The 25,394-nt window shown below is 42.6% G+C and overlaps 1 protein-coding gene across 48 annotated transcripts in view; it reads left to right on the forward strand.

The window, feature by feature from the left end:
• ADTRP (androgen dependent TFPI regulating protein) overlaps positions 1-25,394 on the forward strand; it is a 112,819-nt gene that overhangs the window by 20,118 nt on the left and 67,307 nt on the right. For 30 of the 48 annotated variants that reach the window (XR_014232087.1, XR_014232088.1, XM_082344551.1 and 27 more), the window contains 5 exons: positions 4,774-4,906; positions 5,605-5,654; positions 9,514-9,846; positions 20,156-20,290; positions 21,832-21,933. Coding sequence is in view for 46 of the 48 variants with exons in the window: in XM_082344551.1 (XP_082200677.1) it covers positions 9,547-9,846; positions 20,156-20,290; positions 21,832-21,933 (537 nt within the window). In the remaining 2 variants the exon portion in view is untranslated. The other 18 variants (XM_082344546.1, XM_082344543.1, XM_082344533.1 and 15 more) reach the window with 12 other exon arrangements.

Here is a 25,394-nt window from a genome sequence, read left to right on the forward strand (position 1 = left end):
ATTTTCATACACGTTGAGGATGGCATTTCTATTCAGAGGGCAGTCAAGTAAATGATTAGCCAAAACAACTCCTTTTGACCAAATGAGTCAACTCTGCAATAAACAATCTGGCAGTTTGTGTGTTTTTTGGATTTTTTGGTTTACTTTTTGTGTTAAGGGGATTTTTTTTTTTAAAAGCACAGCAACCTTTTCCTTGCTTTTATGAAACACTGCCCTATGTTTCCAGGCAGAAAAGCAAAAACTTTCAAAAGGTCATGTGATGTCATTTCAGCAATGCAGAAATAAGAAAACCAACTAACATGAAAAAAAGGATGTATTTGATAACGATCTTTGGCAGATGTCTTAAAGCAGAATATATAAACATGCATGCTATATATGTAAGGCTAAGAGGATTTCACCTTGAAACTTGATAGCTGTAATTCCTTAATAAAGACCACTTGTTTGTCAAGGGCTAGATTAACTTCTGAGCTGGGTTATACAGGAAATCAAATTCTGTTCCATTATAGGAGCCATTATCAATATCCTCCCTGAGTACAAATTTGGAATGTAGTAAGAGGCAAATAAAGCCTTCCCTCATCCCAAGCCGAAGGAGTCAGCGCACGTAAACACAGATTGGGATCCTAAAGTGCTTCCATAAAGCTTTAGGGGAGAACATATTCCCATCTCCCTACAGGATCATGGCCTGTTCTATATGGAGCGTGTTGAACTCTTTTGATTTCTATAGAGTAATGGTCCTCACTTGGGGGTGATTTTCTCCCCAGGGACTTTTGATAACGTCTATAGATATTTCTGGTTGTAATACTGGGACCCCCAGTGATACCAAATAAACAAAGCAAATCAAAGTAGCATCTCAAAGGCTCAGGAAATTAAATTGTCATTGGAACCATAGCCTACAAAAGTCAGGCCAGGACCCGTGTGCTAACCCTAAACAGGGTGATTGATTGCTAAAAGATTTAAATAAGACTCAGAGACTCTTAAGATAATAATCAAAATCTCTAGGATACAACTGAAAATCCCAGCCATACCAAGAACCAGAAAAAGCACAGCTTGAATAAAAAAGGACAATCAACTGCCACCAACACAAAGATGAATCATATATTGGAATTATCTGACAAAGACTGTAAAGCAGTTATTATAAAAATGCTTTAATGAACAATTAAAAATTCTCTTGAAACAAATGAAAAACAGAAAATATCCACAAAGAAATAGAAGTTGTAAAAAAACTCAACTGGAAATATAGAACTGAAAGATAACAGTAACAGAAAAACAGACAAAAACAAAAAACCTCACTGAATGGGCTCAGTAGCAGAGTGGAGATAACAGAGGATAGAATCAATGAAATTCTGGAGCAATTTACTCACGTTGAAAACCAGAGAGAAAATAGACTGAAAAAAAAAAAAACTGAATTAGAAGAGCCTCCGGGAACTGTGAGACAACAACTAAGGATCCAAAATTCATACCACCGGAGTTCCAGAAGGGGAGTAGAAAAAGAGTTAGATTGAAAGAATATTTTTTAAAAATGGCTGAAAATCTCTCAAATTTGGTGAAAGGTGTAAATCTACAGATTTAAGAAATTGCACAATCTCCAAATATGATAAGCCCAAAGAAATTCAAGCCACAACACATCATAAATAAACTTCTGAAAACTAAAGATAGTCTTCAAAGCAACCAGAGAGAAATGACACATTAAACGTAAGGGAGCACAAATTCAAATAAAAGCATATTTCTTATCTGAAACCATGGAGGCCAGAAGGAAGCTGCACAGTATTTTTCAAGTGCTGAAAGAAAAGAACTGTCAACAGTGAATTCTATATCTTACAAAGCTATTCTTCAGGAATGAAAGGGAAATAAAGACATTCTCAGATGAAGGAAAACTTAAAGAATTTTGTTACTAGCAGAATTACCTTTAAAAAACGGCTAAAGGAAATACAGTCAGCCCTCCATATCTCCACATCCACAGATTCAACCAACTGCAGATCAAAGATATTCCAAGAAAAAATTCCAGAAAGTTCCAAAAAGCAAAACTTGAATTTGCCACACAGCAATTATTTACATAACATTTATACTGTATTTACAATTATTCACAGGCATACCTCATTTTATTGCACTTTGCTTCATTGCACTTCGCAGATATTGCATTTTTTTACAAATTGAAGGTTTGTGGCAACCCTGCATCAAGCAAGTCTGTCAGTGCCATTTTTCCAACGGCCCTTGCTCACTTTGTGTCTCTGTGTTATATTTTGATAATTCTCACAATATTTCAAACTTTTTCATTATTATATTTGTTTGGTGTCCTGTGATCAGTTATCTTTGATGTTTCTACAACTCACTGAAGGTTCAGATGATGGTTAGCATTTTTTAGCAATAAAGTATTTTTTAATTAAGTTATGTAAATTCTTTTAGAAATAACGCTATTGCACACTAAATAAACTATAGAATAGTGTAAATATAACTTTTATATGCACTGGAAAACCAAAAAATTGCAAGTGACTCACTTTATTATGATATTTGCTTTATTGTGGTGGCCTGAAACTGAACCTGCAGTATCTCCGAGGTCTGCCTGTACATAGCATTTACATTGTTTTAGGTATTGTAAGTAATCTAGAGATTTAAAATATACAGGAAGATGTACCTAGGTTATAGGCAAATACTACACCATTTTATATAAGGGACTTGAGCATCTTTGGATTTTGGTATCTGCAAGAGGTCTTGGAACCAATCCCCCAAGGATCCTGAAGGATGACTTAATTCAAACTGGAAGACAATGACAAAAGGATGAAACTTGAAGCATCAGAAAGGATGAAAGAACAAATGCAAAGAGCAGAAATATGGTATATACAATACACTAACTCTTCTCATGAGTTTTATAAATCATTTAATAAGTAGAACAAAAATTGCAACACTATCTGATTTCCAAGACTATGATATTTAAAAATGGGAAAAGTAAAGGGACTAAAATGGAAGTAAGGAGTCCAAGTGGTAAACTGTAATGCAAGTAGGCTGTAATAAGTCACATATGTATATTGTCATACCCAGAGCAATTGTTAAGAAAACTATACAAAGAGATACACTCAAAAATACTATAATTAAATCAAGATGGAATCCTAAGTGTTTAATTAATACATGGGAGGCAAGAAAGGAGGAACAGAGGTGTAAAAAAAAAAAAAATCAGAGGAAACAAGGAGAAAGAAAATAACTAAATGGAAGACTGAAGTCCTAACATACCAACAACTACCTTAAATGTAAGTGTCTAAACACAACTATTAAAAGGCAGAGATTGGCACAGTGGGTTAAGAAAAACCTCACAACTCATCTATGCTGTTTACAAGAAACTTGCTTTAATTTCAACAAAATAGGTAGATTGACAGTAAAAAGATTGAAAATATGTACCATGTAAGCATTAATTTAAAAAAGAAGAAATAATAATATTACTATCAGTTAAGGCAGACTTTATCTGAGCAAAGAAACTTACTAGAGACAACGAGAGACATTACATAATGTGAAAAGGATTAATCACCAGGAAGACATAGCGATCCGAAAGATACATGTACCAAATAATAGAGTCTCAAACACATAAAGCAAAAACTGATAGAACTGAAAGGAGAAATAGACTAATCCATAATTATTGTTAGGGACTTCAATACTGCTCTTTCAGCAAATGACATAATTATTAGATAGAAAATCAGCAAAGTGCAGTTTAGGTATATGAATATACATGATTCACACATGGTACTATATAGACTACTGAAACAAGATAACCAGAGCTTAACTGCTGATCTTCTTGTGGTGAACTTCCCAAGAAAACAGGCATTTACATGAGAGTTTTAAATGATTGAAACTGGAATTGCTGATTGGTCAGCACTGAATGTGTTTTTTAACTTTGTTGATTAGTTCAGCATATAAAAATCTATCTGAAATATCTGAGTACTTTCATGAGAAAACTCATGTATTTCTCATTAACACAATTTTGCAAAACATGAAATCTGACATGGCATCTAAAAAAGTCATTTCTAGGTAGACAGTTTCTCTTTAATAACTTCATCAGACCTCACATAATCAAGTGACACACAAACTAATTCAAGCAAGAGAAATTCACCTGAAAATTTCAGAGCTTGGGTACAAAACAAAGCAATTCAAGAAACAGTGAAAGCTCACTGGCCTGACTGTTAAGACACTTGTGTTCTGGTCATTCCTCCCCCATTAACAGCTGTGTGATTTGGGGCAAGTCCTTTAACCTCTCTGAGCTTTAATTTTCTCATCTGAAAGATGAAGAGGTTGAATTAACTGACCTCAAACTGTTCTCTCCTGCTCTAAACTTTTAAGACAATGTGAGTCAATTTCATGCTTGTAAACAGGAAGAGTTCTTTGACCTCCCAACTGAAAATGCACCATCAAAACTACCAACAGAGAACTCTGCTGCTCTGAGTGAGTCTGAGAAGATTAACACAGACATTGCATTCCACTGCAAAAGCAGAACTGGAGATCAAAGAGTAAGGCAGATCTGAATCAGGTTTCCCAATGCAACAGGCAAAGTGATGGGCCAGGGAAGTTTTCATAGACTGAAAAAAACAGGTTCCAATGCCTTTCAGAGCTGGCTTGGTTTGGTGGCTGGAAACCCACACATGGTCTCACCAAACAGACTTCAGATGGGAGCCTTTAATAAATGTTCTAGTTTTTAAAAAGCAGGGCAGTCACAGTGACCTCTGGGAAAATCAAGTGCTGTTAGATGTGGTATAAATAACCCAATGGGTGAAACGCTTCATTCTAACTCAGTTTTCAGCCACATGTACAGCAAATGGACAAGGGATCCTAGGGATGCAAAGTCCACTGGAAGGAAGATCCTAGTCTCCCTGAACCTTGACTTCAACTGGGCATCTCACACATTTAACTATTTCCAGAATAAAAGGTAGGTACCTTTTACTGGGGAGAGGGCCTTTAGAAGACAGTGGGGGTGATATTGGCTCAGAGGCAGCAGGCCTTCTAGGGAAATACAAACAGCACTGGGTTATGAGAGTGGTAACAATCAGGAAACCCAAGGGTTAGAGAACCTCCCCCGGCCCCAAGTAGATGTTAAGAATACCACGATACCAGAATTGATCCATGCAAACAGATCTTCATTAGCATCTAGACTTTACCTGCTACCATAAACGGTGCTGAGGGCCCAGAATTGTATCAGATACTCCTGGAGGAGCACACAGTCTGATTGGCTCCATCAGTTAGAGTTCCAGCAGAAAAAGGTAGCCCCACCCAGCTGGGAATTTAATAATGGGACTATTTACCGAAGGGTGGGTGAAGCTAAGGGAGCCTATAAGGGCTGGGGAGGTATATATCAACTTTACAGGGAAGGAGCCATCTCAACATGGTTCTCTGTACGTTAAGAGGGTAAGTGGAATACAGGTAAGTCCCACCAACAGGTCTTGTCTTGAAGCTTAAAATGATTGGGATTTACCAGTTAGTTTGTTCAGCACCATCAGCAGGAGGGGTCTCTCCCTTGTGCCAGAATGAAACCACACTCCCTCAACACCATATGGTGAGAACACCATAACCTCAAGAATTCTGGGCTCCACGATCCTTAATTCCTTCTCTCCACTGTGCTACCTGCAGTCATCACTGCGAAGGGTCTTCCAACACCTTCCACTATGGCTGGCTCTACGGTATGTGCTGGAGTGGGTGTGTATCTGTGTGGGCTTGGGACTTCCCGCCAATCTCTTCAGAGGCTAGCCCACATCAATTACTCCTTTAGCCCAGTAGATGTCCTGGCTTTGGGAAGTGAGACAATCACCATTCCAGATTCCCTGAGCCCCAATTCACACTTGAGGGAACTAACTAACATCCCAATGAGGCCGATGTCTGACCAGGTCAAGGTCATGCAGCAGACTCAAGCCCAGGCTTGAGCCCCTGCTCTTTGTACCTCATCATTCTGTGACTGGCCTAAGAAGGAATGGGTTACAATCTCCATCAGACAAAACTGTTATCTGTGCTGGTGGTTATCACAACTTTACTCAGTGAGATTACATTAATTCTTACCTTCTCCTACATGTCACCTAGAGTCTCCTATGATTTACTCAATGCGTTCATCTTTAACTCCATCTTCTGCATATTTAGAATGACAGAATAATTTGCAGGATAATTTAGGCTCCATTAGTATGTTATACATGCCTCTATTACAGTACTTATCACATCGTGCTGTAATTTTTTGTTTACATATCTGTCTCTGCCACTTGACTGTGAGTTCCTACGGGGATTAGCCTATGTCTTACTCATTTTAGTATTCCACCTCCTCCCCAGAACCCAGCAGCTGAACATTTTGAACATCGTAGGTTTTTAATGAATGAGGCAGCTATTTATAGTAAGGCTCAATAGACAACCACACCTGGTTTGCACACATTCATTTATTCAACAGATTATTTATTAAGTTCGTACTGTGTGCCTAGCAATATGCTAAGCTCTAGGAATCCAAACACACCATCTCTGTGTGGTTGGGATATAATGGGAGATAATGGCATATAAAAAAGATAAAATCCTAATTGCTACAGACTGTGTTTCCCCAAAATTCATGAATTGAAATCTTAATCCCCAAAGTATTGATATTAGGAGGTGGGAAGGTGATTAGGTCATGAGGCTGGAGCACTCATGATGGGATTAGTGTCATTACAAAAAAGGTTTCAGGGAGATCTCTGGCCCCTTCCCACATGTGAGGACATAGCCAGAAGATGACTGTCTAGGAAGCAGGCTCTCACCAGACAGAATCTACCAGCATCTTGATCCTGGACTTCCCAGCCTCCAAAACTGTGACAAATAAGTTTCTGTTGTTTACAAGCTACTCAATCTATGGTATTTTTGTTATAGCACCCTGAACGGACTAAAACACTATAATCATGCAATTTGCAGAGACGCCCAGGGTATTAAGGAAGACTAGAAGTGGCTATTTAATATGGCCTGGTTGAGGAGAGGTTCAAGTAAGGGTTTCTAGAGAAGGAAACTGCTGAGCTGCATTTTTGAATATGGTTATGAAATAACCAGTCAAAGACATGCTGCAAGGAGGCCATCAGGGAGAGGAAATAGTAAGAGTAAAGGCATTAGGACATGACATAGCCAGTTGTGATTGGAAAACTCTGCCAATTTGGTGCTGTAGGAGGAACATCAACTATGAGACAAGAGTAAGGCAGGAAAGAGTATCAAAGCTAGCTGAGAGTGGCCAGTTCATCAAGTTATGGAACTTGGATGTTATTCTGTTAATGATACTGATGCAGTAAAGGGACTTAAGCGGGGGAGAGATGTGGTAAGACTGGCATTTTAGGTAGAATCACTCCCTGACCTTGTGAAGAACAGAGTTGGGGGATAAGACTAGAATTAGGAAAACCAGTTAGAAGACAGTTACTAAAGTACTGAACTAGGTCAGTTGTAGAAGGAATGGAAAGAAGAGGACTGACTTGAGCTTGATTTGGGAGATGAACTTGGCAGGATCTGGTGGTTAGTTGGATTTGAAGAGTAAAGGAGAGAGAGGAAACAAGGAAGACTCCCAGTTAGAAGACAGGGCCATACTCACAGACAGAGAATAGAGGTAAATAGTCAGGTTTGGGGCAAGGTACTGAATTCATTTTAAACATCTTGAGTTTGAGGTGCATCTAACTAATTGAGGAAATGTCCAACAAGCAGTCAAAGATATGTTTGAAGCTTGATGGGGATGGGGAGAGGGCAGGGATTAGAGGTATAAAATTTTTGGTCATAAACTAGAAAGCAGTAGTAGAAATCATGATAGTCAGCAAAATCACTATGGTGAGTATGTAGTGTGAGATGGACAAAGAGCTGGACCAGGTCCCTGGGAAACACCAGGGAGATTTAGGTCTTTGCCTCCTCTCCTTTCCCAATATTTCCTCAATTCTTTACCCATCTGCAGACCTATGCTTGAGATTGTGTATAAGGGGATAAAAATCCCTAAATCTATAATGATTCTTACCATGAAAACACCCTGGGAGACATAGCACAGTACCTCATATGTACACCAAGTTTTAAAGCATATCTGATCCCTTCCTGAGAGAATTTTCTGATGGGAGAGGTAGAGGAATAAAGGGGGCTCAGCAGGGAGTGGACAAATACTGCAAAGGGCGTCTGAGGGTGTGCTTCTTTGTGGTCAGGCACACTGGTGAGAGTGCAGCCTGCAGCTCTGCCTGCCTCTTACTAGCTTCTGAATGCATCCAGCGTGGGCTTCAATTTCCTCATCTGAAAATGGGGATTACAATAGTACTTACTTCATAGTAGTGTTTAGAGTGTTCACTGAGTTAATATGCGCAAAGCATTTGGAACAATGCCTGCCTCATAGTAAGTACTGTAAAAGTATTAGCCGCTATTGTTATTTACCATTTTAACTTAGGCCATGGAGTTGTGTACGGCATTTTACGTCTCTCATTTCCCAGACCATCCTCTCCTTTGGGAATGGTTACAATGCAGACCCTATATTGTTGGCTCAGGCCCGCTCTACCCCCGTTTACAGTTCCTGATGTTTGGGATCCAATGACTCTTAGGAGGTAGGTTTGTTTTTGTTTTGTACTCCATGTATAGCCTGCAGTTCTTTCTCCCAGTACTTGTAAGCCCTGATTAAATCACTGAACAGCACCACCTACAGACTTACATAACTGCATCAGGGGCATTTCCCTTGGGGATTTGCTCAGAACCCTCTGAGTCAGTTGCCCAGGGAAACAAACTGGTGATGTCACAAGGTATGACACTTCCAGCCCTCTCTCGGGTCCCTTCTGTCGAGCCCGAGGCAGGGCCCGGTTCTGAAAACTTTGCCCAGCCTAAGCACACTCTTGTCTTCTCCAAGGCAATGCAGAGACCCTCATTCTCAATCAGCAATGTCTGAACTCAGGTATGTTGGGGTAGTGACCACACACCTCTTTCTGATTCTTTGGTCACAGACCTCTTGCTATGCTTCTTCCCTCCAAGGGAGCAGAAATGCCTGTTTCAATGGAGTGTCTGGGGCAGCTCTCAGTAACTCTTGGTTCTCTAGGATACAGATAAAAAACTGCGGGGGGGCGGGGGTGGGGGGGGAACAACCAACTAAAACGCTGGGGCTGCTCCCTAGAGGATCAAAGGTTGTTTCAGATTTTATAGGGCCTCAGAGACCTTAGGAGCAAGATTACAACACCCTTCCCCTTTCTAAATATTTACTTCCCTCCACGCGATAAACACGCCCACCATCTCTCCCTCCTGGTCTGCCAACCTGCTTCTCATTCTCTCAAGATATATTATGGCAACTTCCTTATTCTGCCCCAAAGAAAAGAAAATACGACCATGACGGTAGGTATTTCATTAGAGTTCTCTGGTACTTAATGATAAGGTCATTTAATCATGCCCCGACCCAGTCAAACAGTGCCAAGTGCACTTCTACATTGCTCCCTGCCCTCTTCAAAGCCTAAATACTGAAACATATGCAAATTTGCGGATTACCTGCTAGTATCTAAATGAAGACATCTGAAAATCAGCAATAATCCTGTCTCCCACGTTTATCAGGAAAGGAGCCTATGAGAGAAGCGAAATTCAGCCATGTTGGAACTCTCAGTCCCGGAGCGGTGTGTTACTCAGTTCTCCTTCTCCGGCCTGGCCTGCCACAGGACTTGCGCCGTGACCTGCGCAAGTACGCCAGAGGGAAGCTGCTTTGAGACGGTTACAGTTCCCTGGTCAGAGCTAGCCATGACGAGGACTTCTACGTGCATATACCACTTTTTTGTTTTGAGCTGGTATATTTTCCTCAATTTTTATATCTCACAACAAGGAGAGGATCGGCGGAAATCCAAAGTCTTTCTAAGTGGTGGACAATGGAAGTACTTAACATTCCTTAATCTGGTAAGTCCATTCGGCTGTATCAGGAAGCAAGCTATTTGTCTGTAATATCAGTGCCTCTATACATAACACCTTTTGATTTTATCAAGTACAAAATTCCAATATTTGTCTTTCTTCTTCACTGTTTGTGAGTTTTGGCATTCTCTCTTACTTGACAATTTGCTCTGAGAAACCCCATTTGGGAGTTATCCATAGCTACCTTTTGTGCTGGCTAATTGTTAAATGCTCTTTTGAAAAGAATCTTGTCTTGAAGTTCTTCTCAGATGAGCCCAAATGGGGAGCTAAACTAATGGTTTCACCATGGGACTGACTATATATGCAGGAGGGATTCTGAACTTTGCTTGGGGGAAGTCTGTGAGGGAAGGCAGAGTGGTGTATGCTACGTGGGAAGTGCAATTTCCAGTGGAGGAATAATGCCATTTTACAGCACACACAGACTAACAGATTTATCTAAGAAAAGCAAATACATTTTGCCATGTTCGGATCCCACTTCAATTTTTTATAGGCTCAGGCTCCATCTTAAAGGACAAATCACCCAACCAAATGGCAAATACACATTTTCAACTATTTACAAACCAATCACATCACTTGATCCTTTCTTGTCTCCCTAGCCCAGCTGACCACAATCTGATGAATGAAGTGATGAAGTGTGAATGAATGGGAGAAAAATAGGTTTTTAAAAAATGTTTTTGAAATATGTAAAATTATTTTTAGAGTTAAAAGCTAAAAATGCTGCAGCCTTTGGGGATGCTAATTAAAGTTTTGAGATTTTTAACCTAAATGTAGGGTACCATATAAACATCTGAATTCAGAAACTAGACAAAATATTCCAGTTCTTTGGCATCATAATCCTAGGCAGAGGTAATGCATGGTAAAAAGAAAAAAAAAAGAAAAAAAAGATGACTCTCTGTAATGCTAAGGAGAGGAAATTCAGAAGGTTCAAATCAAAGAAGCCTGGAAGTTCAGCTTCCTCCTCTCTGGTAATTTGCTGGCTTTTGATTTTGAGATTTGAGCCCTGAGTACAGTTCTACTGTGCTTGAAAAATATCAAGGTGATGGCTTGTTTCAATCATAGAATTTTATGAGAAAACAAGTAAATAGAAAACAATAACAAAAAATGATTTTGTGGAATTAGAATAATACACTAAAAGTCTCAGCTTTATGTATCTATTAGCTTCACATTAAGAATAGTCAAGGTAAAGAGAGCAGTGTCAGCCAGGATTGATGGTCTAATCAAATCCAAATTCTAGTATGGTTGTCCTCCCTCACACTAAGCATGGCTAATAGCAGATTCATCACCTATTCCCAAAACCCACTCCCTGGCTTCTTAATTATAGCTCGGTTACATGTCCCAGAGTCATCATATTTCCAAGAATGGAAAAAGACACTCATCTGTCCAAGACACTTATTTCCTAGTGTTAATTCCCTGACTAATCAGCCACCAAATCCTATGTCTTCCCTCTTGCTAGGTTCATCCCTTCTTCCCCAGTCTTACTGCCCCTCTCACTGGAGGTGTTTATTAACTGGTACCTAGATGACCAGATCAGCTCCTCACTGTCCTCCCATTATCAGTCCATCCATCGCTCAGATTTCAGATTAATCTTCCCAAAGAACTGTTTTTGGTTTGGTTTTGCTTCAAACATCATAAGCCTGCGTGAGAAGTGTGGTCAGCTACTCAAGAAACCACAGGGGCTCCCTCCTACCTTACAGGACCAATCCAAACTCCTGATTTAAGAGCTCACCTGCCTACTTAGCCGTCGGGCGCTCGCCTCCCTAGGAAGGTTGGTCTATTCTCCAGGAAGGCCTGTGTCTTCTCCAGTGTCGGTCCCTAGGGTTTTGCTGTCACTGTTCTACCCATATTCACACTATCCTTGAATGAAAGGCCTACCTGCTTCTACACCACATTGCTGCTTTCACAGACCACCTGAAATCCCATATTCTCCTTAAAATCTCTGCTGACCAACTCTAGCCCAAATTCGTTTTTTCCTTTCCTTGAATTTTTACAGCTTCTCTCAGTCTCCGCTTATTTATGTATAGTATTGTTTTCTCATTTCCACCCACATGTGATTCTCAACATTTCAATCAAATTGTAAGTGGCTCCAAAACAGAAGTTTTGTCTCCTAAGTCTGTGCCAGCCCTAACGTTCTCTGATTCTACACTGTATTTGCTACAGTGGCTGGCACAGATTATCCCCATAATAAAAGCTGGCTGACTTGGTATGTTGACTGGACTTGACCTCAGACTCTTCCGTATTCCTGAGCAGTATAGTCTCTTCTGACATCTTCTGGTCCTTGAAATGGGCAGAGAGGGGCTTCCCTATGGCTGTTTCCTTTCTGCTGTTAGGTGTCATCCTGAAATTGTGACTTAATGCAACGTTTTCCAACTGGTGAAGATGGGTTGAATGTGTTTTAGAGGATCAATTTAAGGTCAGACTTCAAATATGTGACATCACGTGAAATACTGCGCCTTAAAATTTCTAGCTCTTGAGGTCTTGTGGGCTGATTAATGGTTGTGTTTCCTAATGATTAATTAGTGTTAACTAACGAATAATTAGTTAATGGTTGCATTTATAAAGTCACAGAGGTCTCATAACTTGCTATAACACTCTTAAATTTATTTTATGTAAACATATTGAAGTCAGTACCCCAACCTGCTTTCCAGGAAATTTACACCCCGCCCCTTTAAACAGCTTTCATTTCTAGTTGGCTGAATATCCGTCATGGTCCCTAAGAACAAAGTCCAACTTAATGCAAGTCAGCATTCTAAGTGGGCCCCATTTCCTCCTGAAGCTACCCCAGGGGCTTCAAAGGATTGACGCCTGGGGCATGAGGTGAGTTAGGGGGGGTGCCACTGAGGAATGGTGACCAATTCCTGCCTAGTGCCTAAGGAGAGTAAAGGAAGAAGAGGAGAGATGTGAGTCTCTGTCTAATGAGGGAGTAAACTGACCCCAGGGAAGAGGCAGCCAATTCCCTGTTGGGAGGGAAGGCAGTACAGCTTAGTGGTTATAAACATGAGCTCTAGGATCATGAGCTCTCTGGGATGGTTCCTCAGTTCCACCTCCTACTGACCCTGGTCTGGGTATTTGTCTTCTATTTCCAAATCTGTCAAATAGTGCATAACCACAGAGTGACTGTAAGGGACAAAGGACATGAGGGAAGCACTCAGAATGGTGTAAGCAGTGGACAATGGAATGAGGAGATAGGAGAGTGCTGGTGAGCTTCAGGCCATCTCATCTTTGAGTACAGAAGGGATGGTGCAGAGGGGAGGGTAATTTTTTGGGACATCAGTCCCCTCACTGAGCACCATGGGTGGTGGGTCATGGATTCAGGCAAGGGTCACCCAACTGCCTCACTGCTCAAGTACTTCCCTCCACAGGCTTCATACTTCAGCTTCCCAGCTAGAGGAGGACCACTGTGGAGTCAATGCTTTCCCTATATAATAGTTGCCTAGGTGGATGCCCTCAGGCACTGGGGAAGCCCTAGAGGTAGAGTCTGCAAGCTCAGGCAGAGGGCAGTGAATCCTGCTGAATGGGGCAGCCCCCAGGAGCTGGGCATGGAGACAAGGCAGTGCTGTGGACATCCTCCGGGTGCTCATGTTGGCTCAGGCTTCCAGGGCCTGGGTCTTCCACAATGTTGTGTTCCCTCCTCTCCATCCACTCCACTTCCACCCAGGGACTGTCCCTGACCCCAGGGAATTCAAGCTGCGGAGAGGGGATAAAGGGGATTTTCAGCTACAATTGAAATCGGCTTGCAGAATTCATAGAGTTTGCTGGGTTTTCCTCTTTTTAAAAATAAACTTCCGGGCTTCCCTGGTGGCGCAGTGGTTGAGAATCTGCCTGCCAATGCAGGGGACATGGGTTCGAGCCCTGGTCTGGGAGGATCCCACATGCCGCAGAGCAACTGGGCCCGTGAGCCACAATTGCTGAGCCTACGCGTCTGGAGCCTGTGCTCCGCAACAAGAGAGGCCGCGATAGTGAGAGGCCCGCGCACCGCGATGAAGAGTGGCCCCTGCTTGCCACAACTAGAGAAAGCCCTCACACAGAAACGAAGACCCAACACAGCCATAAATAAATAAATAAATAAATTTTAAAATGGTCCACATCAAAAAAAAAAAATCTTAAAAAAAAAATAAAAAATTAAAAAAAAAAAAAAACTTCCTTCTGAAACATGGTTAGAGGTTGGTGCCTCATAACGGGGACCTCCAGGGGAGATTCTGGGCGGGCCCCTCCCTGTTTCCCTCCCCCAACTTCACCAACAGAGGCACGACATTTCCCTCCCCTCTTCATATAAAGTTGCCCAAGCCGCAGGCAGCTGTGACCTCATTATCGTCAAGCTCTCAGGATGACAACAGCCACTTCATTACATAGGTCAAAGCAAGGCCAGGGGAAGAGAGATCCTTGAGAGATCCTTGGGGACGTTCCATCGTCCAAACTCCAAGGTAGCCCATGAACAGTGAGAAGACAGGGATCCATTTGTAGTATATAGAACCCACTGCGATACTTGGGGCCAACATTTAATTTCCATCATCGGGTTAATATGTTCATCTGTGGAACTCTTAAGCTCAACAGAGTCAGAAATACACTTAACTGTCTATTCCACAAAAATGCTTAAGATCACTGTTTTTACCTCTCAGATAGTTGAAAGAGTGAGGGCTGAGAGAAGGGAAGAGTCACCACCAGCACCCAAAATAAAACAGCTGTGGTTTACTGAGTAACCACGACAGCATTTTGGTAGGCTCTTTGCACACGGTATAAAGATTAGTGACTGAAGGCCTAGCTTCTGGAGCCAGACGGCCTGGGTGCCGCTCACTTGCTGTGTGCTCTTGAGTGAGTTACCTAACTTCTCTGTGCCTCATACGTAGTGGATCCGTGGGGTGGCACACAGATTCCCCTACCTCCTCAGCGTCAAGGTACTCATTCCCCAGCTCCTGGGGGAAGGGGTGTCGGCTGCTGATGACTCACAGCGGAGCTCTCATCCCACAGCTGTCCTCAGCAGAAGGGAGCTACCTGGACCAAGGCTTAAGGCCTCCCTGAGGGTGCTGCGTGCAAAGCCTGGCGGAGCTGGGCTACAAAGGCTGGGCTCCAGGACAACTCTGAAGGGACGGCTCAGTGCCAGCGCTCCTTCAGGGATTAGCTGCTTCCGTGCAACTGTACTGCCCTTCCGGTTTCCCTCCTGCTCAGTCCTTCTCCCTCCCTCCCTCCCGCTCACGGATGCTCTGAGAGCACTCCTCCATGAACACTCTCCAGGCAGATCTCAGCATCTCAGATTCTGTTTCCCAAGGAACCTGGCCTACAAAACGTAAAATGGGAAATGTACCGAATAGGGTCCTCCTCTTCTGCTGCCTCTTCTTCTTCCTAATAAAGACATAGTCACATAGAACCTGCCCTGGTTTGTATTATGCCTGCTTTCTGACACCTAAGAGACATTCTGTGAATGTTGGCTGCATGAATAAATGATCAGAACGTAACTCTTAACTGGTAAGAGCCACTTTCTAGAGAACCCCATCCCACCTGTAAGACAGCCTACCCCACGGCCACCCTACTGCTACAGTGAAGCCAGCTGTTACCAGCTACACAGCACTGGCCAAGCATTCTCACAAATCTTCCTTCCAACCTGTCCCTCAGTGTTCTTAGTTCCTTCTCTTTTTTTTCTTGTGTTCTTCATATCATTTCTTCTCCCATGTTCTTTATCTCATTCTTTCATCTGTTTCATAAGCTCAATGCACATGAATAATGTCTGAAATAGAATATTACACATAATACAGACATATTTGACAAAGACTTCCTCTACCTGTCCCAAGTGCCACCACCCTTACCACCACAGTTATACAAAATGCCCATCACAATGAGTCCCCATGTGCTGTTTTATTCTGAATTAATCTCCACTGCAAGTGTTGCATCATTTTGAAGGCGAGACCTGAGAAAGTCCCGGCCTGTCTGAGTCAGGCACAGAGAGCTGAGCTGGGCGTTGGATTACTTGACTCATTCAATCAGAGTTGTAATGTCTTGCTCAGGAAACTTGTGGAATCTCCCTCTCTGGAATTATTTTTAAATGAAGAAATTCTCATTTCCTGGGATAGCTTAAGAGGGTTCTGGCTTAAAGCAAGGAAAATAAACTTGACGACTTAGAAAGGTTAAGCTTCTGTGTTTTCAAGATTTTTGTGAATTTTGTGAAGACACGTGAATGTAAAAACGAAACATCCTTTAGCTATGGTTTCTCAAATTGCACTAGTTATAAAAAAAATGTAAATTAAGCTCTCCCAGGTGGTAAGTTTGTCAGCTAGCAACAAAAATGGAAGACAGCTAACAAACTTAGATCAGCAGTATTTCAGAAGAAGGCACAAAAGAACAAACGGAATTAGGGAAGAACTGGTAGAAAAAAGATAAATCAGACAGCAGCAGCTCTGAAGTAAACCCTGACCAAGAAGATACCATTAACTCTGCTTTTCTGAGCAGCCCAAACAGTTGAGAAATGTAAACAACAGTAATTTTGCTGTAAGAGTCGTAAAAGAAGGCCAGTTGTTGCTATCTTCTTTGAATGCTACTGTATTAGTTTGCTGGGGCTGCCATAAAAACCTACCACAGACTGGGGAGCTTACACAACAGAAACTTCCTCAGAGTTCTAGAGGCCAGCAGTCCAAGATCAAGGTGTTGTTAGCAGGGTTGGTTTCTACAAGGCTCTCTCCTTGGCTTGTGGATGGCTGCCTTCTCCCTGTGTCTTCACGTGGTCTACCCTCTGTGTGGGTCTGGGTCCTGATCTCCTCTTCTTATAAGGACACCAGTCCTACTGGATTAGGGCCCACCCTACTGTCCTTGTTTTAACTTAATCACCTCTTTAAAGATCCTGTCTCCAAATACAGCCACTTCCTGAGGTACTGAGGGTTATAACTTCAAATATGAATTTTGGGGGGATACAATTCAGTCCCTAACAGCTGCCATTTTCCCCCTCGACTATTCTTTCTGCGAATGTCTTACAAACGTTCCAGTGTACTGTCCTTACAGAATGAGCAGACCAGCGTCTGGTTTTGTGAGCTGATGCAAACCTGTCCTTGAGGCCCTCCAGGAAGCCTCCCCATTGAGTAAGCCGATGCCACCTCCCTCTCCTTGCTCTCCAGCTCTGCTGTGTGGTTCCTCTGTGCCCTAGTTCTTGCCTATTTATTTCTTTTGGCAACACCCTAGCGCCTCCCCCCTGGGCTCCTATGTAGGGGCTCATAAATATTCCTTGTTGATACAGATGATGGCACGTCAACGTGGATTAAGATCAGTGCAGACAAGGCTGCCTCATGCACACAGCTGGCATCTCTCCAAAGTGACATATGCCTGGGAAATAACGTGTGAGCTGAGGGTAGAGGGGGAGAAGTGATTGGCAAGTTTGTGGTGTGGAGCAAATTTTTATCGGTGAAGGAGAAGCCACGGAGGCTCTGAGTAATGTGTTCTCTCCCCAGTCCAATTTCCACATTCTGCGACTGGGAAAGGCAAGAGAAAGTCAGGACGAGCTTGACTCATGCTGATGCTAGGAAGCTCTCGCTAAGGAAAGTGGTCACATGGACTTCACATGCTGGGTGGAGGCGGCCTCTCCCCAAGGAGGGAAAACCTGGCAGGCGCTCAGCGCTCAGTGCGAGATTAATTGCTGTGTGGATTAATTGCCGTGTTGATAGACCGGTGCAGGCCTCCTCACCGGGGCCCAGGCCCCTCGTCTGCCTTTCCTAACTCCAGCAGCTGCCTGCTATGGCCTCAGGGGTGAGCTGAGAGCTGCTGGGGAAGAAGGGGAGAGAAGGAGACTTCTCCTTGCACCCAGTGCAGAGGCTGCACTCCAATTCTGCAGCGCTCAGGGCTGAACGGCAAAAGTAAATGATGCGTATTGGGGTGGCAGTCTCTTCATGGCATTTAAAACTGTAGCCCACCCTCCCTGGAATGGCCCCTTCTGGCTTGAAGCTTCCTCCTCCCTCAGGGCCATGGGGTTCTTGCACATTCCTGATTTTCTACCATCTGATCATTCTTTGCTACTTTGCTTCCCCCTTAGCCCTTCTGTCCCTTAGAGGAGGGCATTTCCTCAGCATTTGCTTCCCACTTCTCTCTCCTCTTCCCTTCGTCTTCTCTTTAGAACCCTCATCCCACCATGCGGGCTCATCTCCGCAGCCCCGCCTCCCTGGAGACTACCAGGTCTGCATTTCCAAATGGAAGCTCCTCTAGGCAAGTGGTTCTCAACCTTGGCTGCCCTGATTACAATCACCTGGGAGAATGTCTTAAGATCCTGAAGCCTAGGCTGCACCCTCAGACTCATTAAATTAAATTAGAATCTTTGGGGGTGAGAATCAGGCATCGGTATTTTTTGAAGTCATTTTTATAGCTACTTTTATTTTTATTTATTTATTTATTTTTGGCTGTGCTGGGTCTTCGGTTCGTGCGAGGGCTTTCTCCAGTTGCGGCAGTGGGGGCCACTCTTCATCGCGGTGCAGGGACCGCTCTTCATCGCGGTGCGCGGGCCTTTCACTATCGCGGCCCCTCCCGTTGCGGGGCACAGGCTCCAGACGCGCAGGCTCAGTAGCCGTGGCTCACGGGCCCAGCCGCTCCGCGGCATGTGGGATCCTCCCAGACCAGGGCTCGAACCCGTGTCCCCCGCATTAGCAGGCAGATTCTCAACCACTGCGCCACCAGGGAAGCCCTGAAGTCATTTTTAATTCTCCCACCTGGAGATAACGGTCTCTTTTTCTGAACTCCCACAGTGCTTTATCCTTATTCTTAGAAACCTGACACATCACATGGTGTGTGTGGTTTTTTTAAAGTCTGGCTCAAGAAGCAGACTTTGGGTTTCAAATCCTGGCCTTGATATTTATCAACCATCAGACTTTAGACAAGTTTGTTTATCTCTCTGTGCCTCAGTTTCCTCATCTGTAAAATGGGAAGTGGGGAAGGAATAATAGGACTTACCTCATAAGGTTGTTATAAGAAATTAAAAGCTTAGATCAGTGCCCAGCACATAACAAGAAATCAATAAAAGTCAGCTATTACCAAAAAAAAAAAGTCAGCTATTATAGTTTTGAGTAGTCAGTAAGATTTTTAAGTGATAAATTTATGTCTAATCCAGTGGTTCTAGAACTTTAGCATATACACAGAGCACCTGGGAGTTTATTGAAAAACAAATTCCTGGGCCCCATTCGCAGAGATTCTGATTCCGTAGTCTGGGGTGGGGCTGAGGTCCTGCATTTCTAACAAGCTTTGGGGTGATGCTGGTACTGCTGGTCTGAGGACCCCGGTGGGGACATCGCTGGCCTCATCCGCCTCTGTGTCCTCTCTCCTGCCCACCCTTCAGCCTGAGCAGTGGCAGGAGGCCAACTCTGCTAGAGGTTTCCTAGGGTTCAGAGCTCAGAGCTTGTTCCCCCAAAGCCGACTTGGTTCATCATTAGTCCAGATGCCCAGGTTCCAGAACTTGTCTGACTCGGGCTCAGAGCAGAGTCCAGACTGTTCCTTTTGTACCAGTCAGAGCTTTCAAGGAACAGGATTGATTCTGAAGCAATAACTCAAAACAAACTCCAACTCTGTACTATTGTGACCCTTAAATTAGAAGCCGTGGGTTTGTGGAAAACTGTAAGAATGGACAAAGTCTGTTCTGATTGTGATCTTACGTCCTTGAAAAAGGCCCTGCTTCTTTTTTTCCTTCAAGGCCCTCAGGTACCTAGAGATGCACCTGAGCCCACGGTTTGCTCTATAGCCCTGTGGATTTAAGTCACTCCCTCACACAGACTGTCTCTGTAAGGGCTTCAGGGGCCTTCTCCTCTGGCTTCTCCCTCAGATAGGCAAGATGCCATTTTGTGGGTCGCCCTCAGGGGAGCACAGAGCTCCTGCATGGTGCTCTTGACCCTGATTCTGGCTTCTCTAATGAGATTGCAACACTAGGCATTTAAAAATTTTTTTCTTCCTAGGAAGAGGCCAGAATATATCTACCATTGTGTCTGGTGCTCTGCCCTTGTGCTGCTTACTTGGTTTTTCCCACCTCTGTGCAGCCAAGGTATCTATCTCATTACATTCTCCTTTTAAGCTGACTCTATTCTGTTTCCATTTTAGCTCAAGTCCATTATGCTAAATACTGTACACATCATTATCCCCTAAACAACTTTACACAGTCGGTTTTAGTGATCACGGTCAGGGCCCAGCAAGTTGCAAGACCAACCTTCGAATGGGCTCCCAACCGAAACAGCCAGCAGCCCCTCCTTCTCAAATCAACACTGCTCCCAGAGGGATGGCGCGTCACATCAGTGAAGAATGTATTAATTAAAGGAAATGAAAAGGTCCTCATTTGTTGTAATGAATTTAGTTCTTGCAGGCCATTTTCTACGGGGTGGCCTGCCTGGAAGATGTGCTGAAAAGAGCTAAAGGGCAAAAAGACATTAAGTTCATAACTGCCTTCAGAGACCTGCTTTTCACCACACTGGCTTTTCCGATATCTGCAGTAAGTTACAAAGATGTGCAGGTAATATAATACACATGTCATATGGACTGACACTTCTCCTGGGCAGCAAGGAGCCCATTATTGTTATCCAGGGCAACTGCATTTGCATAAAAGGCCTGAGGACTGCAGAGCACTGCCCAGTGTCTTCGGGACATAAGGCACATTAACTGACAAGATTTATCATTAACTTTTGTATCTTTGTGAACGTCTGATACAAGATCCTTATTACTGTCTAACAGGGAAGTCTGAAGGACCTTTCTTAACCAAAATACAACTGCGATAACCTTGGTTCCATCAGGGTGATGGGAATGGAGGGTGCGGAGGAGGGAGATGACTAATTTCCCTTTCAGACACCTTGTTTCACTTGCTGCAATAAGCATTTGTTACTTCTGCAAGTGGAAACCATTAAAAAAAAAGGTATGAAAACTTTCAAAGTTGACACTTTGAAATTGAGGAGAGAGAGACAGGCTGTTTGAAATACCTGGTGTGGGACACATGGTGGGTGACTCATGCATTCTGTTGAATGAATGGACATTGGGAAGAAGCAAGACATATATATGCAAGGGACAGTCGGCTTGTTGCTGATACTGTCCACATTTCTACAACATTGCTCATGTTTTCATTCATTAGTTGGAATGGAAACAAACTGAGACCAGGCACACGGACTGACCAGCAGGGCCTATAATTAGAAATGATTACCTCTTTCTACCCGCCATCGTTCCGCTTCCTATAGTATTGAGACCTCAAACTTAAATCCAAAATGGAACTCTCCAAACACTAATGAGTTCTCAGATAACGGAGCGAGTACTGGCATTCCAGTTTTACTTTGCAGGACACCTCCTCCTCCACCCCCATAAATCTTCTAAAGGCTAAGTTTTTTTGTATCAATGGAGTTTATTCATTTTTTAAGACTTAGAAATTGAGCCTTTCGAATTTAAGAAGATGATCGGAAGATTAATAGTTATGTTTTTCCATCTCTACATTGATTTTGTAGCATGGAAGACAGACACCTTGAAAAGATAGCCAAGGGCTACAAGAGGATGGGGATCAATCCAAAGTTCTGAGCAATAAAGAGATCCAACTCTCCATTAACTAGCTTGTGAATTACCCTGGGAGCTTGTCACCTCTCCTCGCCCCAGCCTTCCTGCTTCCCCTTGCCATGCCTATTTAGAGGGTGGGCAAAGCAAGTGGAAGACTCAAGCCATTCCATGTGGCTGCTCTCGGCACTCCTGGTAAAGCTCAGAGAAGAGAGAAGTCATTGGTTAACATGAAATGGTCTGTGAATCCTATTTATCTACATCCTCTCTGCCTGCCACAATGACAAATAATTGATCCCTAACTCTCTGAAATCCCCAGAGACTGGGTATCGTAATTCTACAATAAATATTTTTTTCCTTCATTTAGTATTTCATTATGTATATATAGGACTGTATCTTTAAAACTGGTTATCTATTTTTATTTTGCTATGTTTCCTTGATTATCTTAGGAAGCACTGATTGAAAATAAACCTAATGATACTATTTTTGTGTTCTATTTTCCAGTTTGTATTTTTGTCATTCTGGATCCTCTTTCTCTATGATCGAGAACTCGTTTACCCTAAGGCCCTAGATGGTATCTTTCCAGTGTGGTTGAATCATGCAATGGTGAGTAAAAGGAAAATTTAGTGAATACAGAACGGCAATAGCCTCTGTTCTGAGAACTCCAAGTGCCTTATTTATGTTTCCAAACTTCTCCTCAACCCCCAAAATCCCGTTCACTCCTCCCTCTTCATCCCGTCACTATTTATTTAAAGAACACATTGAGAATACGAAATGAACAAAAAGTGGTGCTGTAATTGGAGATACGGAGAGCAGATGGGATGTCCAGGCAAGACTCTTTGCCAAGTTGCTTATGAAGTTATTGAAAAGACGTGAAACCATAAGGGCAAGCAAACTCTTGGAGTCTGCAGTCCTGAAAGAGAAGTAACTTCAGCAAACAACATGTAATGAATTCCTATCTAGGAATGGAATCAAGCAAGCTTTAAAAATAATCCACCCTGGATGTTAACTAGACTTGTGGTGGTGAACATTTCCCAATACATACAAATATCAAATCATTATGTTGTACACCTGAAACTAATACGCTATACGTGTCAATTATACCTCAAAAAAATCCACCCAAATGTCCAAAGAATAACTCACGGCTCAGAAGCAGTTTCTTACGTAACACTTGATCAGGACTATTTATCACAAATGATTTACATATTTCTGTTTCCCACCTGGGTTTTTATTCATGTATTTATTTCTGAGGGGCTGAAGAGTAACCAGAACCTGTTCTGAGTTATTCAGGGCACTGTATCTCAATACCAGTGACAGTGGTCTGGAAAGCAGAGCTGGAGCAGGACTGTCCAGGTCTTGGATGAAGGAGGAGGTCTGAGTCATCAGCACCACATGCACAAAGTAATCATTCAAAGTACCTGCTCCGCTCCTCAATATTTACAAATGTATTTCCGCATTAGTCAGGAGTTCAGAAGGAGGTCTGAGAGTCTGTGAAGCAAATGACATTTAAAAACCAGGGGGAAGTCACCAGGGAGTAGTAGCATATCAAGGCTCCTCAGGTTCACAGACTTTCTTCTACCTCCAACGTTTCCACTGTCTTAAAACTCACATGATTACCAATCTGGAAAAGCAGCTCAGTCCACCATGTGCCCTGCCCCCCACCCCTCAGAAAAACATACTTTCACTTTAAATAGGTGCTCAGTGAGACACTAACTAATTAACTAAGGTATACAAGTTCCGATCTCATTTAGAGTTCAGGACCAAAAACTATATATTTAATAAGTCCCGCCTCCCAGAGACCCGTCCTACCAGCTTCTTTTTGTCAGATCACCTCCTCATCTTCCTAGTTTCCCATTAACATTAATCTGAAACCCCTACACAGGGAATATTGTGGCTTTTTATGGCACTTAGACTATATTAAGTATGTTCCTCAAATAGAAGCCCATTTAATTCATACAACTTTCTTTAGATAACAATTACAATCCTGAATTTTTCCAAGTTAAAAAAATAAAAACTCAGAAAGGTTAAGTGATTTGCCTGGGGCCACTGAGCTCATAATTCACTCTTCCTTGCCTTGTACTATAGTAAGTGCAGAACTTGTGGTTCAATCTAGTTTCATAATTCACCAGGCAATCAAAAAGGATGTCACTTTGCTTGATTAACAAAGCAAAGTGAGAATTCTCACTTAAAAAAATCCAAAATCCCCATCTGTATGCTAATAAGCCAAAACTCTACTTAAGAAAATGAAGCGATTTGGGACAACTGACTGAGCTAGATGTTACTAAAATAAAAAGGCAGAGTATTGAAAGTGTCTTTTATTTGGAGCCAAACACATATATCAAATACCTTTTCAAGGTTTTGTTAGCTCAGCTAGTAGTTTTCCTACAACTATTACAAGCTTCCTACCTCTTTGGGGTACCGTTTTCCACATGGAAGTAAGGTTAGATTTCTTCCAAATAGTTGTGATGGTGATGCCCAGCATTTGTGACCTTGCTAAACAGCCATATGGATTTTTGGTAATTTTGGAAGCAGACAGCTTGATAATGTATGTCATATCCATCAGTTAATTAGCAAGGCAGATAATATACAACAGAGAACATAAAATATTCGTGTGCCTTCACAACCTGGGGGTTTCTTTTGACTCTGCTCTTTGCCTTTTGGTCAATCAAGTAAACTGAATCCCTTAGGGAGAAGGGGCTAGGGTCAAAAAAGGTGGAACGACAGTGAAAAAGAGAAAAGAAGAGGCAACCTGCCTTGGGTCAGACACAGACTCTTCTGTGATTCTGTTAATTTAATTGGAGAAACTCCCAACAGAGCCATTTCTAGTGAAAATGTTGGCATCAGCAAAAGCAGCACTGGGTGCTCCTAATGGGGTCATCCCCAGACGTCCATGCTTCCTCGTGGTGTCTGCTCCAAAGCCAGTGTGCTCGTCACTGCATCTCATCCCTCTGCCCCAAACTGTGTCCCTTACTCTGGACATTTTCTGTCCTCACTATCAAATACTCCTGGTCTATTACCTCAAGGAAGGCTCTCTGCTAACTTTTTAAATACTAGTATAAAAGAATATGGAAATGGCTGTTACTGGCTTAATTTGTTGACACTTTCTGCATTTTAACAGTGTCCTTCCACGACAACTCAAATGAGTAAATACCCAGAAACCACCACTGTGGCAGCCAAAGTGAGGATGGGAGGTCACTGGTACTAGTTGCTTCCATGTGGGGCTGGGCCTGATCTTAAAAGGAATCACTTCCTGTATTGCTCCTTTTTTTCTTCCACAATATAAGAATTACTGCTGTACAAAGCCAGGGTCACGCTTTCCTGAAGGTTCTTTCATTTCACAACAGTCTTTATGTTTACTATTCTAGCCTTAGCTTTGGAATATTCTCCCTGTTGCCATTTGCATTGCTGCCCTGGGTTTTATGAGTAGAATTTGTCAAATTAAGAAACACCACTCTCCCCTTTGACACAGTGTAGTTCTAAAACCTTCATGATTCATCAAGCCTTTGGGCTCCTCCCAGCCCAACCCTTCTAGCTCATTATAGACTTGCCATTGCAATAGATCATTCAAAGCTGACTATCATCTCTAATGGACATTTTTCTATCCTTGTTATATATTCAAACCAAACAGTAACATCAGTGTAATATCTGCATCAACCGTGGGCAGCCTGCCTTATTTAAAGTAGATCAACTGGACTGTTTTATTGCTAAGCTGTTCTCCAGTCTTCAAGAAAGAAGGGAAAGAATAGCAAAGTACTCCTCCAGGTTTTGCCAGGAAAACATTAACTCCTCAGGCATTATCTAAATGACTACTAAAGACAGAACCAGAACAGATAGATTCAAACAGCAGGAAGAGGACTCAGTAACTGAAGAAACGCTCAGATCCTACCCTGAAGGGAGCTGGGGAACTTATTTCTCCGGAAATCAACCTAAACCATTCAGGTTTCCCTAAAGGAGAGGTAAAAGATCAGAGAACCCCCTCAGAGGCCCTCTACATTTGAAATCAGTACACGATTATTGAGCATGTGCATACAAGCACCTTATAAACTACCAAGGACTGCATAAATAGT

The sequence above is a fragment of the Balaenoptera borealis genome, assembly GCF_965194805.1.
Source record: "Balaenoptera borealis genome assembly, chromosome: 12".
Taxonomy (NCBI): domain Eukaryota; kingdom Metazoa; phylum Chordata; class Mammalia; order Artiodactyla; family Balaenopteridae; genus Balaenoptera; species Balaenoptera borealis.